Genomic DNA, 13,093 nt, shown 5'->3' with positions numbered 1-13,093 from the left:
ACCTACGTGTTAAAGGTATTTTTTCCCCCTATCCAACAAATAGACATACGATTAAAAATCAAAAATAAAAATAAAGATCAGAGAAACTAGAGCAGAATTTCCCAGCCTCGCTTTGTTTTATTGACAAATATACGCAACATCCAAATCTTTTTCCTTCGTAAAATTTGACATTGCAAATTCCCTGCTGCGTTTTTTAGCTCTGCCTGCAAGAGCTACCACATTTGGTTTGTCAAAGAAACAAACAAATACACACCAAAACGACTAAAATGATGTACCAAAGTGTACAACTAAAAAGAAAAGAAAAAAAAAATCGAACACAAAGACCAATGATGAGCGGTGAAACAGCGACTATCTGTCTAAGGGTTAGTGAGATAACCTAAAGTAGGTGTCCCAAAAGTCTCCATACACAGGGTAAATTAACACTTTTTAGCAAAATGTCTTCCAAAATTTTTTATTATATATATATATTTTTTTTTCAGATAGCCTTTAATAACGCCTTTGACAAAAAGAAGAAGGCATTGAAATCATTCTCGTGGCTGGATCGGGAAGCTGTTACAAGGTTGCGGTGGAGTTTAATAGGAAACATGGTGAGCACATCACACACACACACACACAACACTGTTGTCACACTTATTAACAAATTCGACATCCACTGACGTGGCACTGGCAATCATAGTCCCCTGTGTATGAACTCTTTTGGGACACCCTGTAGTTGTTTTATAGCATGAGGCTTCCTGACATTCAACCAGTCAATCACGAACAGCCCACAGAACCACCTTTATGATATATGTGTGGATTATCAAGTTCAGATATGTTGCTTTAAAAAAACAAAACAAACAACAACAAAAAAACCGACAGAAAATAATCACAAAAAGTGCTCACTATGTAAAACGTATATTTAAATAGATGTAAACACATTTTGTTTTGTGGAAATAATAAAAGGGAATTTTGAAGTGCGACATTTTGCATCGAGTCCCTTTGATTGAAAGATAGAAAGAGGAAAAGGAGGAGGCGTGACTAGTTCAGAACTGTCTGTTACAATAAACACAACAATAACTAGAGAGAAACGTGGTAGTGAGGTCGGACGGAGGCCAGAAATCCACACGTAATATTCAGCTCAATGTACTGCATACACGACAAACACGACCGCTTTATACGCTGTATTTAAATATTCAATTCTTCTTGAACAAACAAAATTAGCTTATTTATGTAGATGTGCCACATCATACAAACAAATCATAAATTATGGAATTTAAATAAGAGAGCAGAATTAATGTTATACACGATAATGAAGTGCCCACGATTATTTTTCCACCTGATATATGTTTAAATGATGGAGCTTGTATTTCATGACTCTTACTCTCATTACTGCTACTCTGACTGGTGCTTATAGTGGTGGATTTGGGGTGGGGCTAGGGGGTGATGGTGGAGTTAAAGCTGAGAAGGTGGAGGCTGTTCAGTCTTCAAACTTTCCCTCCAGGATGCTGTCGAAGGTAAAGGGCATGAACTTGAAGCCCTGTCCGGAGTAGAACTTATTCTGAAACTCCACCCTAGATACAGAGAGAGAGAGAGAGAGAGAGAGAGAGAGAGAGAGAGAGAGAGAGAGAGAGAGCGAGAGAGAGAGAGTGTAAGCGAGAGTGAGAGAAAGAGAGAGAGAAAGAAAGACAGAGCATGAGAGAAAGACAGAGAGAGAAAGAGAGAGAGTGAGAGAAAGACAGAGAGAGAAAGAGAAAGAAAGAGTGAGTGAGAGAGTGAGAGAAAGAGATTGAGTGAAAGAGAAAGAGAGTGAGTGAAAGAGAGAGAAAGAGACAGAGTGAGAGAAAGAGAGAAAGAAAGACAGAGAGTGAGAGAAAGAGAGAGAGAAAGAAAGACAGAGAGAGTGAGAGAAAGACAGAGAGAAAGAGAGAGAGAGAGTGAGAGAAAGAGAGAGAGAGTGAGAGAAAGAGATTGAGTGAAAGAGAAAGAGAGTGAGAGAAAGAGAGAAAGAAAGAGACAGAGTGAGAGAGGCCATTTAACCAAACTCAGTCAGCAGAGGGAAACAGAGAGTCATTCTCACAGACTCCTCTTTTATAAACCGTACACTGCTGAATGGAGAATTATTTCGTTTTTCTGTTACTGCTTCCTTAAACATACCTGCAGTCTCATTTTGCCAAAGATAATTTAAAGAGAGAGTGTGTGTGTGTCTGAGAGAGTGCGTGTGTGTGGACTTGCCAGTGTAATCTGAGGGCGTGTAGGAAGGCAGACAGACCCTCCATTATCAGTAGGATACACACTGTCAGTGTGGCGAAGACAGCAAAAATGGCAAGTAGGGCAAAGGAGCCGGCAAAATTTCTAGAGGCGAGTCCGATGTGCATCACCATGGACCACAGCACCTCTGACAGCTCTACAAAATAAAAGGCGCAGGAGAATACGCGAGTATGAATATCAAGCTATATATTGGGGCGATTTATGAATTGGTTAGACAAACGATAATCAGCATATACTGTAAAATTAGAGCAAATGCAAGAGCACCTTTCAGAGCAGCTATATTTGTAAATCTAACAAATGGAAGAGAACGTGTACACGTGTGTGAGTGGGGTTACTCACGTGCGTGGGCTAGGCTCAGGGCCCACAGGCGTAAGTAGGAGGCCGTGTTCGAGACGCAGCCTAAGCAGTACTCTATAGTGTGAATGGCCTGATTCACTGCTACATCTGCAAAATCAAACTAGACAGAGAAAGGAACAATAGAGGAAGGAAGGAAGGAAGGAAGGAAAGAAAGGGAAGGGGGGAAGGGAAGAAGGGAAAAATAAGGAAAGGAAAATAAAGGAAAGAAGGGAGGGAAGGAAGGAAATGAAGGAAAGGGAAGGAGGGGAGGGAAGAAGGGAAAAATAAGGAAAGGAAAGAAGGGAGGGAAGGAAGGAAATGAAGGAAAGGAGGGAGGGAAGGAAAGGAGGAGGGGAAGAAAGAACGAGAAGAAAGGGGGGGAAGAAAGGAAAGAAGGGAAGGAAAATAAAAGAAGGGAGCAAAGGAATGAGGGGAAGGAAGGAAAAGAAAGGTAGAAAAGGAGAAAGGAAGGAATGGAGAAATAAAGGAAGGAAGGAAGGAGCAAATGAAGGAGGGAGGGAAGGAAGAAAGGAAAAGAAAGGGAGAAAAGGAGAAAGGATCAGAGAAAGAAACAATGGGCACAGGAAAGAAAAAAAATGTAGGAAAGGAAGGACAGCAGGGAGAAAGAAAAGCAGACAGTTAAACAGACAGATCTGATCAGAGCAGCTTATTAAATCAGAAGATCAGGTGTAACGTGTACAGCAGTATACTGATTGGTTCTGATTGGTTATTAATTTGGCACATCGTTATACGGAACACGTTCAAGCACCAGGGGGCGTAACGGCTCACTTGATTGGTTGATTTCAACCCATTTCATTTTCATTTCTACTTTAGTTATATAAGCCCACTGAAGAAGCAGCACCCAACACCGAAACACACACACACACACACACACACACACACACACACACACACCCCTCCACAAATACACACAAGGGGATGGGTTTGAGAAAAGTGATGGTGTACGCAAAACTCTGCTCTTACCACTTCCTCTTCTGACTGCTTGAAGGAAATCGGACACACGTACACGTACACACACACACACTGGATTAGAATAAGGTTTATAACAGTGCTAGGAAGGCAATAAGGAGAGATTAGGAAAACAGTGCTAAATCCATAAAACGTTACATGCAGGTTAAAAACAGAAGGACGAGAGTAAATGCAGGAAAGTGCTGGGAAGATGGTGGATGCCGAACACAACTGTTTTTAGATGAGCGAGTAATGGTGTCGTGATTCACGTTTGAAATATCTGCTTGTGCAACCCTGCTGGCTGGGAGGCTGTTTTGTTTGTGAGCTCGGTTGCTTGGAGACGCAGGAGCTAGCAGGCTAACCCACATTAGCGGCGGTGCTGGTATGCAGGACGGATCCTCTCAGTGACGGGAATGCACGCCAGTGTCTGCCCGCTGCTGACTACAGCGGCATCGCCCACGGGATTAACTGGCCATTCCGATCGCCAACCTTTACTGGAAACGATCGTTTACATCTGATATCATACATGACTGAAAAGGCAGAGCTCGGATTTGCGACTTAGTAAACGTGGAGTTGCTTAACAAAGTATAAAAATATAAATAAAAGTGTCATGAAGACAGGCCTCGAAGCTCTGACACTGAATACTGCTGCGATGTAACAAATGGCACAGAGTGTTATTACCTAAGACACATTCTCATAACCTGATGGCGCACACACACACAAACACCCAGGAAAAAAAAGCTGAAAATCAATCACTGTCAGTCAAAAACATCCTTTACTTTTGCAAATGATTTCACTTCTATGTTTTTATAAAATTATATCTTATTTTCTATTTAGTTTCAAACATGCAAAAAATTGACAGTATGTGTACAGTAGGCAGAAAGACAGAGAGCAAGAGATAGAGGGCATGAGACAGACAGAAAGAGAGAGGGAGGGAGACAGAAAGAGAGAGGGAGGCATACGGGGGGGGGGGGGGGGGGGGAAGAAGAGAGAATGAAACAGACTGAAAGGGACAGAAAGAGGAAATGTGAGAGACCGACAAAGAAAGAGTAAATAAAAGGTAGGGGGAGATATAGAAAGAATGAGGCAGAGACAGAAAGAGAGAAAGATATAAAAGGAAACAGGAAGCTAAACTGATAGTAAGTGTGTGTGTGAGAGGGAGAGAGAGAGAGACTCTCACCTCTGGCTCTTCCTCTAAGTTCTGGGAGAGGTGATCATGCTGGATGATCTCGGCTTCATCGTCTGTAGGGCCGTTGCCCACCCGGATCCCCCCAAAGTTCTGAGTGCCCTGAGGACGGAGGACACCACAGGCTACACACACGCTGCTGTGCGTGCGCACGGACGTGCACGAGTAATAGATATTTAAGTGTATTCTTGTGAGTCAAGGCCTTACGAGGTGCTTCCTCCACAGATACTGCCTGCGCAGAACCAGCGTCTTTACTATAAGCATACAGGGCACGCATAAAAGAGCGATGACCACCAACAGGCACTGGATCACCACCTACAGAGCGAGAGAGAGAGAGAGAGAGAGAAAGAGAGACAAAAACACACTCTGTGATGTTCTAGTCTGTCTGTCAAAAAACAATAGAGAATTAATGCTGAACCGGCCCTCGCACCCGGGTGCACGTTGGGACTGCTATGCCAGAGGAACGCCATTCCATTTCTTTAGCATTTATATGTTGTTAGGAGTGTATCACGATGTAAAACATGTAATTTCCTGTTGGCAGTAGGTGGCGCTATGACTATAACTGAATATTGACATGTAGATGTCTTCAGACAGAGAAAGAGAGAGAGAGTGTGTGTGTCTGTGTGTGTGTGTGTGTGTGTGTTACCTGTCCTCTGTACAGCGGTTTGATAGTAGGGTCAGTATAGTTGAAGAGGAACATGTTGATGAAGGCTATGAGGAGGCTGGGAGCTTCCTTGGAGGTTGCAGCGTCGTATGCGGTCCACTTGTAGAAGACGAGCAGCACCAGGTAACCGAACAGGCTGCTCATGAACACGATCTCGGGTATGAAGCCCAGCCAGATGTTCAGAGGCTTCTTAAAGTAGCTACACACGTTCAGGTTCAATCAGAGGTCATTCATTCCCATTTTAGATCATGAAGAAAAAAGAAAAAAAAACAGTACAATTTCCTGTTACTCCAAATGTTCAGGACATATCTGGCGTCTGAAACGTGAACGTGAACGTTTTTCGGTTACAGCATGGTAACAGGAGAAGAAATGTGAACATACATGTGGTTAAAGAGGCTGAGAGTGACTCCGAAGAGCATGTGAGTAACTCCCAGGATTACGGACATCTTCATCTTATAGGAGTTGAGGAAGGTCAGCTTGTTGGTGGCCATGTTCCAGATCTGTGAAGATAAAGAAAAAGTAAATCAGCTGGAAGAAGACAGAACTCCAGTCTAGTAGAAAGAAATCGCTGGTAGTGATGATTTATACCGGGTCAATGCCGATGGGGTAGGGTCCTCCAAACACTCCTGGCACCACGGGGTCCAACTGCAGCAGCCTGTTCTCCTCCAGAGTCTCAAAGCTGCAGAGTGAGAACACTCATCAATTACTAATGACCCTGATATATTCTCCAACAGACCCACTTTATTCTTCGTTTCCTCACAAAGGTCCTCACAGAAAACCTTCCCAACATCAACGATTATATGATTGTCTTAGTACCAAAGTACCAGTGAATGAGCTGCTACTATAGAAACGATTACGCATTAGGAGTGCGTTACCATAAGCCTGTGATTTATCTTGCAGCCCTCTGACCAATCAGTATCAAGAATTCGCACGCAGTTTATGTGCTCTGGGCCTGAAATCAGAACCGAGTTATTTCAGTAAGGCTTTTCTTTCTGAGTGAAGGACTCACGTCCAGTTGCCTTTTCCTTTTTCGAACATGGGCCGCACGCTCCAGCTGGAGCCGAAGACGTTGAGCGACTTGGAAAAGCAGTCGTTATAGATGATCCCGGTGTACATGGAGAAAAGCCCCATCAGGAGAATAAGGTAACGCCCAGCAAACACCATGCTGAAAATCTGGCAGGGAGAGAAAACGACAACGAACACGACTATGCTAAACATCAGAGCAACGTTTGTTTTCACCAGGCTGAGCTGAATTAGTGAGAACATTTAGTGCCTACATCATCTGTTTTGTTCCTTGCTGCTAAAGTTTCAGCATATTGTAGAACCACTTCTGCTTTTGACACCAACGTGCACATTATAATAAAAACACCCTGTGAAAGTTGTACTCTAGGATGGTTTATTGGCACTCGCAGGGTTGGAAGTGTTTCAAACTTTGCCTTTTTCTGTTGTCTGATGTTAAACATGTATAGTTTAATACCTAAAGAATGATGTTGTTCCCATTCAGAAGATGGGTGTGACAAGGCTGAAATATAAGGTCGGATAGATGGAGGTGGGTGTGTGATACCTCGTTGTCGTTTTTCTGAGCGCTGAGCCGACTCTCTCGCAGAACCAGATACACAGCGGCGCAGGTCATCAGTAAGCCGTGGCCCAGATCCCCGAACATGACGGCAAACAGGAAGGGGAAGGTGATGATAGTGTAGGGTGCTGAACACAAATCAACAGCACAATCAGCTCACGCGAGCTTTGCACAGTGATAAAATGCCAACGCTGTGTACCAGTATGAACTGCTGAAAGGTGGTGGGGTACCTGGGTTCATCTCTCGGTAGCTGCCAATACCGTATGCGTCCACGATATTCTGGAAGCCAGAGGTAAACTTGTTGGTCTTGTTGTAGGTGGGTGGAGTCTGTTTGGTCTGCATCCTGTTCAGGATGGAAGGAACGGTGGAACCACTTTTCTCCTGAGAGAAGCGAGAAAATGGTGGATTTATATGGGAGAGAGAGAGCGTGTGTGTTATACATTATATCTTATATATAAAATCTTATATGTTAAGATTTGTGCCAAAAGTATTGGATGTAACTTTTCACGAATACACGAAAACAGTGAACGCAGTGGTATTAATGTAACATAGTCTTCAAATAGACAGCGTTCTTTGTCAACGGTTTTCTAAGCTTCGTTTCGCCAATCGTGGTTTATGGGTGCACGGCCAAAATAAACTGCTGTTAAACCCGTCCACACGTGAGACTTGTGCTGGAATGGCAAATGTAAACTTGTGGAGCTTAAACAAAAACTCTTGCAGTGCAATCATTAACCACGATTAGTGGGCGGCTGTGGATCAGGTGGTAGAGCGGGTTGTCCACTAATCGTTGGGTTGGGGGTTCGATTCCCGGCCCACGTGACTCCACATGCCGACGTGTCCTTGGGCAAGACACTGAACCCCAAGTTGCTCCCGATGGCAAGTTAGCGCCTTGCATGGCAGCTCTGCTACCATTGATGTGTGTGTGTGTGTGTGTGTGTGTGTGTGTGTGTGTGTGTGTGTGTGTGTGTGTGTGTGTGTGTGTGTGTGAATGGGTGAATGAGACACAGTGTAAAGCGTCTTGGATAAAAGCACTATATAAGTGCAGACCATTTAACATTTAGAGAAAACAAAGACGTGAAATTTTTGCCACTGAGGTTTTTTTTTTTTTTGATATATTCTTTCTCGTTTCTTGAAAAGTTACGTGCAATACTCTCGGCACGAATTTAATTCCATAGATTTAGAGCCAAGGACTGACAAAGTGGGGCTTGAAAACCTAGAGATAATTGGGGGGGACAGATGACTGCGGATTAATCAACCGTAAATTATCCATCGCTAGAATCTCCAGGTTGTCGAGCTGTGCAGTGTATGTATGCGAGAACCAGGGAAGCCAGGGAGAACAGCCTAGCGTGTGATCTGGTAACCTATGCGTGGGTGGGAATTCCATGGTGTAGTGTTCTCCCTATCCAGCTGACAGTGAAGTGTGAGAATCTCAATCTAGACACACAGAGACGCTCTAATATACACACACGGGCATAAAGTACGAGCAGAACCAGACAAGCACATCCTTGTTGGAGCCAAATGCTATTCCTGAACGATTATCTATTTAAATACCTACAAACTTAAGCCTGGCTCCAGATCTAAATAGTACCTCAATCCTGAAACTATGCCATTCAAATAAATCACAGGCCTGATTCTTACATAACATTAGCCTCATTATACTCCATGGAACTTGAATACTGAAATTTACGAAGATAATAAAATATTCATATACAAAAATAAAGAAACGGAAATGAAATTTCCTCGGATTAGTTTCTCTTCTACTTTTTGGAAGATGAAGTACATTTAAAGTTCATCCAGCGGTGCTGAGAGGAACTGGAAGCAGAACAGCAAAGCGATCTGGAGCATGGCCGAAAGGCAGCTTTAACTCCGGCCGAGTTAAAACGAACATCTTCATGAACACTTTTCTCTACCCACCTCGTTCCGCACTTAGATGGCCTTATTTTAGTCTTACAGTTGTCCTTTTGAATTCCTTGATTCTGACTAGATCTGGACGACAAACTGTGCACCAGTTGTGCAGGATCGTTTGTTTAATATCGTAATTATCGTGACTGTGTTTCAGACGCTATTCCCATTGGGAAATGGGAATTAAGGTTTGCTCTCAGTGTACTCATGAGTCACCCTTAGAGCATGTGGGCATTCCTTCCTAACATCTAGCTCACTATCTGTGTGGGTGTGTGTGTGGGTGTGTGTGCGTGTGTGTGGGTGTAGAGTGCAGTATGTGAGAGTGTGTTTACTGGGCATGAGTCATCCTATGTGATAATGTGCTAAATATGTGTGTCCATGCATTCCTACACACAAATATCATTTTAAGTCAAATCTAAGTGATATTCTAGTAAACCTTGATTTAATCTATTTTGGATATGGGAAATCGAATGTAAAATAACGGCATTTATTAAAGAAAATAAACTCACTATTATGTCTGCACAATGAGGTTTACATTCATAAACACAAGACATGTGAGCTACAACAAATGTGTGTGTGTGTGTGTTTCCTCACGGTGCCTCGCCGCAGAGCGAGCTGAATGGAGTCCAGGTCAGACAAGGGACACCAGATTTCAGCGATCAGACACTTCTGGGTGACATCAATGTTGCAGAGATTGAGCGTGTGGTAGATGGCCTTCATCTTCCTCACTTTAATAAACCACACACGCAGGGTCTTAGCAGCGGCCTGTAGCACGCGCTGTCGGTGATCCTCTGTCTGATTCAGCACCTAAAACAACAGAAGCGACAGGAACGTGAGGAAAGGAGGTGTGTCTCAAACCGGTGAAGAATCTTACACAGGACTGAATTGAAATGGGACGGAAATGATCAAACGCAAGAATTAGCAGTCAAGGTGTAGGTATTGTTCACGGATACGGGAATGTTTAGGCTAGCACGCGTCTTAAATCATACCTGTGCATATAATCCATATAATACATACACAACGCTGACACATTAAAGGGGAAAACCTGAATGAATGAGCAGAGAAACATAAAGTGGACCACTTTTGGACTAACCATTGCATACTGGGAACACCCCACACGTTATACCGCTTTGTAGATGCTTTGACGCGTTCGTCTAGCCATCATAATTCGGCCCTTGTCAAAGTCGCTCAGCTCTTTACGCTTGCCCATTTTTCCTGCTTCCAACACATCCACTTCGAGAACTGACTGTTCACTTGCTGCCTAATATATTCCACTCCTCGACAGCTGCCATTTTAATGAGATAATCAAATGTTATATGGTTTTAATGTTATGCCTGATCGGTGTACACTACCGGTCAAAAGTTTGTGGACACTCAACTGACGTGTTTCTCATGATCTTAAAAAACCTTTTGATCTGAACGTGTATGATTTAATGTTTGGAATCACACTAACCGTCCCTCAGTGGTGGAATGAACTTCCAACCTCAATCCGGACCGCAGAATCGGTCACTATCTTCGAAAAACAGCTAGAGACCCACCTCTTCCGTGAGCACTTACTAAACTAACCCCTAAAACGCCAACCCCGCATTATCCTTTAAAAAAAAAATTAAATGAAAAAAATTAAAATAAATAAATACTTCCTCTGGCTCTTACACCTCTACTCTGCGAACTTTGCTTTTCTAGAACTCAATTTAAAGATTTTGTACAGCAGCACTACTTGTGCTGTTCTCCACTTGATCTATCTCTTTGCTGGTATTGACTCATTTGCAAGTCGCTTTTGTTGTCGTGTTGTACACAAAAATATAATTGTGCCGACATATTCATTAGAAAACTAACATTTTATTTACAAAAAAAATATATTTTTTTAAACAGACGACTCGGAGAGAAATATTCCGAAAAGCAGATTATAAGAGTCCAGTGTCGGTGGGAACTCCTTTAATACTGTTTAAAAAGCATCTCAGGGAAATTCCTCAAGAAATCAGTCGAGAAAATACCAAGAATACATTTCTGGAAATTCTTGGCAAAGAGCATGTCTACTTTGAAGATGCTAAAATATAAAATTAATTTTGCTTTATTTTGGATTTTTTAATCACGACATAATTCCCATTGTTCCACTGGTGTTACTCCAGAGTGTTGATGACTTTATTATTCTTCTAAAATGTGGGGGGGAAATAAAAATAAAGAATGAGCGTTTCTAAACTTTTGACCGGTAGTGTATGTCATGTTACAATTAAGCAATTAACATCATGCCATGCTCGGTAGCGTGTATAAAAATGCTGAGCAGGCCCAGTTGACCTCCATTTTGGATCAAGATGGCAAGAAGGAAAAGATCTAAATCACTCTGAAAGAGGGTTCGTTACTGGTACACAATAATGAACGGCGAATGTGAATGCAGGACATGGACTGTTGTTGCTGACAGTCTGGTCATGTCCACATAGAGACATAGGGGTGCAGTCAACCCAAATGAATACCTTTGGAGATTTCGGAGCAGCGTGTTAGGCAGTGCTCACCATCACCGTCATCATCATCATCATCATACTGGACAGACATCAAACTAAAATACTTACTGGTTACTTTTCTTTAAGGAACAGTAACAGTTACTGAGCAAAACTGCTAGTTGCTACTTCGCAACCAATGGTTAGCAACGGAAGCAATGGAACGCATGGAAAGCGCATCCTTAATTTAAAGATGTAAGGAAAAGCAGAGGATGTAAAAGCATGCTCAAACTAGCTGATGGTGGAAGTGGTTGCCAAAGAAACTTTCTAGAATTTAACCGTACGTCTGGCTAGGTGTAATTGTTCCACCTGTCCGTCATAGCTGAATACCAGACGTAAGCTTGTTTGTCCAACTGGTCCCTGGTGGAAAAACGGTTCAGGACATACCCTGTAGCCTACCAGAATACAAGTTCAATTTTCAGCCTAATGACAAAAAGAAGAAGAAAAAAAACAAAAAAACAGAAAGAACCCAGTTCTAATCTGAGCTAACCAGGATATTTCCCATGATCCTCTGTAACAAGGCACACTTGTCCACGGCAGCTCGGGGCCCATGTACGGCTGTACTGTATGTGTCTCTCTGGTTTTCTCATCAGAGATCGCATAAGGACCTGGGCTGAGTCTGAATAAACAGCATAGCACAGGTCTATTTTGGGGAAACAGATTCTCCCTATAGGCTCTGGCTGACAGAGAAAGTGGTGGATACGAGAGCGAGAAGGAGAATGTGCGCGATAGTTAGATCAGCCAGGTCAGCACATAACCAGACGGCTCTTAATTCCTGGGCCGGCCCTGTACCATGCCAGACACACACCCAATATACTCCGCTCTCTGCTCAGCCATGTACATGCCTCCAGTGGTCAACCTGCTATCACCGAGACCTGAGCAATCACACAAACATTGGTGGCAGGACAGATCCTCTAGGTTTATTTCAGTTCGCTCCCTAATCCATGATTCATATCGGACGTACACAATCCTGTTAACAGCCTGGTGTGAGTCAGCTGGCGCTCAGCAGATTGTGTGTGTGTGTGTGCTTAGCTATAGTTAGCTGAATGGCATTTATCTGCCTGTGTGTTACACCTGTGTATCTTTCCATGTGGTGACGTTTTCTTTAAGGAGATGTTTATTCACCAGTCTAGCATCAGCTCTGTGTTACGTTCGGAGGTAAAGCAGCTTCCGTACGTTTTCCGCCACTGGAAAGTCTTCAAGATGGAGGGCTTTGTGGTTTTTTCAGTAACATGTAAATTTTACTTAAATAACTTCAAGGAAGAGAATTAAAATAAAAAAAAAAAAGAAAGAGAGGGGGGCTGGTGAGGGAACGACTATTTATAGCTGTGAAGTGATAAAACAGGAAGTACTTTGTTTCAGCGACGTTCCACAAAATGAAATGGAACTATAAACTGATAAAAAAAATTAAAAAAAAAGTTAATTCTTTAATAAAGAAAAAAGTTATAATCATAGGCAAGTCAATATAGCATAAGAGGAATAAAAGACTTTTAAACGTGTCAGTAACTCGACATTGCATCAGTCTGCATCAAACCACCCCGACATTGATTATTTTCCTGTAACAGCACACTCGAAAGTGTTTTATTCCTTACTTATGAGCTATCCTGTTGCACAAAACGAATTCTGCTGCAAGGTTTATTAGGCTGTTTTATCACAACTATTGGATAAATCGAACATTTAGCGCCTGAAATCCGTTGACGCTCCAGAGCACTTATCCAT

General features: G+C 42.7%; 1 protein-coding gene across 3 annotated transcripts in view; it reads right to left on the bottom strand.

The window, feature by feature from the left end:
• Nucleotides 1-97: 97 nt before the first annotated feature.
• The window catches only part of atp6v0a1a (ATPase H+ transporting V0 subunit a1a), a 29,527-nt gene continuing 16,531 nt past the window's right edge, over nucleotides 98-13,093 (bottom strand). The window contains exons 10-22 of one of the 3 annotated variants that reach the window (XM_017451892.3): nucleotides 9,475-9,687; nucleotides 7,209-7,359; nucleotides 6,967-7,106; nucleotides 6,412-6,575; nucleotides 5,991-6,081; nucleotides 5,784-5,902; nucleotides 5,385-5,601; nucleotides 4,946-5,053; nucleotides 4,733-4,840; nucleotides 3,568-3,585; nucleotides 2,587-2,704; nucleotides 2,212-2,383; nucleotides 98-1,550 (exon numbers count right to left, since the gene is read on the bottom strand). In XM_017451892.3, coding sequence (XP_017307381.1) covers nucleotides 1,457-1,550; nucleotides 2,212-2,383; nucleotides 2,587-2,704; nucleotides 3,568-3,585; nucleotides 4,733-4,840; nucleotides 4,946-5,053; nucleotides 5,385-5,601; nucleotides 5,784-5,902; nucleotides 5,991-6,081; nucleotides 6,412-6,575; nucleotides 6,967-7,106; nucleotides 7,209-7,359; nucleotides 9,475-9,687 — 1,713 coding nt within the window. In that variant the 3' untranslated portion in view covers nucleotides 98-1,456. The remainder of the gene's footprint in view (nucleotides 1,551-2,211; nucleotides 2,384-2,586; nucleotides 2,705-3,567; nucleotides 3,586-4,732; nucleotides 4,841-4,945; nucleotides 5,054-5,384; nucleotides 5,602-5,783; nucleotides 5,903-5,990; nucleotides 6,082-6,411; nucleotides 6,576-6,966; nucleotides 7,107-7,208; nucleotides 7,360-9,474; nucleotides 9,688-13,093) is intronic. The other 2 variants (XM_017451899.3, XM_017451904.3) reach the window with 2 other exon arrangements.

The sequence above is a fragment of the Ictalurus punctatus genome, chromosome 2, assembly GCF_001660625.3.
Source record: "Ictalurus punctatus breed USDA103 chromosome 2, Coco_2.0, whole genome shotgun sequence".
In the NCBI taxonomy this organism is placed as follows: domain Eukaryota; kingdom Metazoa; phylum Chordata; class Actinopteri; order Siluriformes; family Ictaluridae; genus Ictalurus; species Ictalurus punctatus.
The sequence above is the reverse complement of the archived record's forward strand: the minus strand, read 5'-3'. Positions and strand labels throughout refer to the sequence as shown.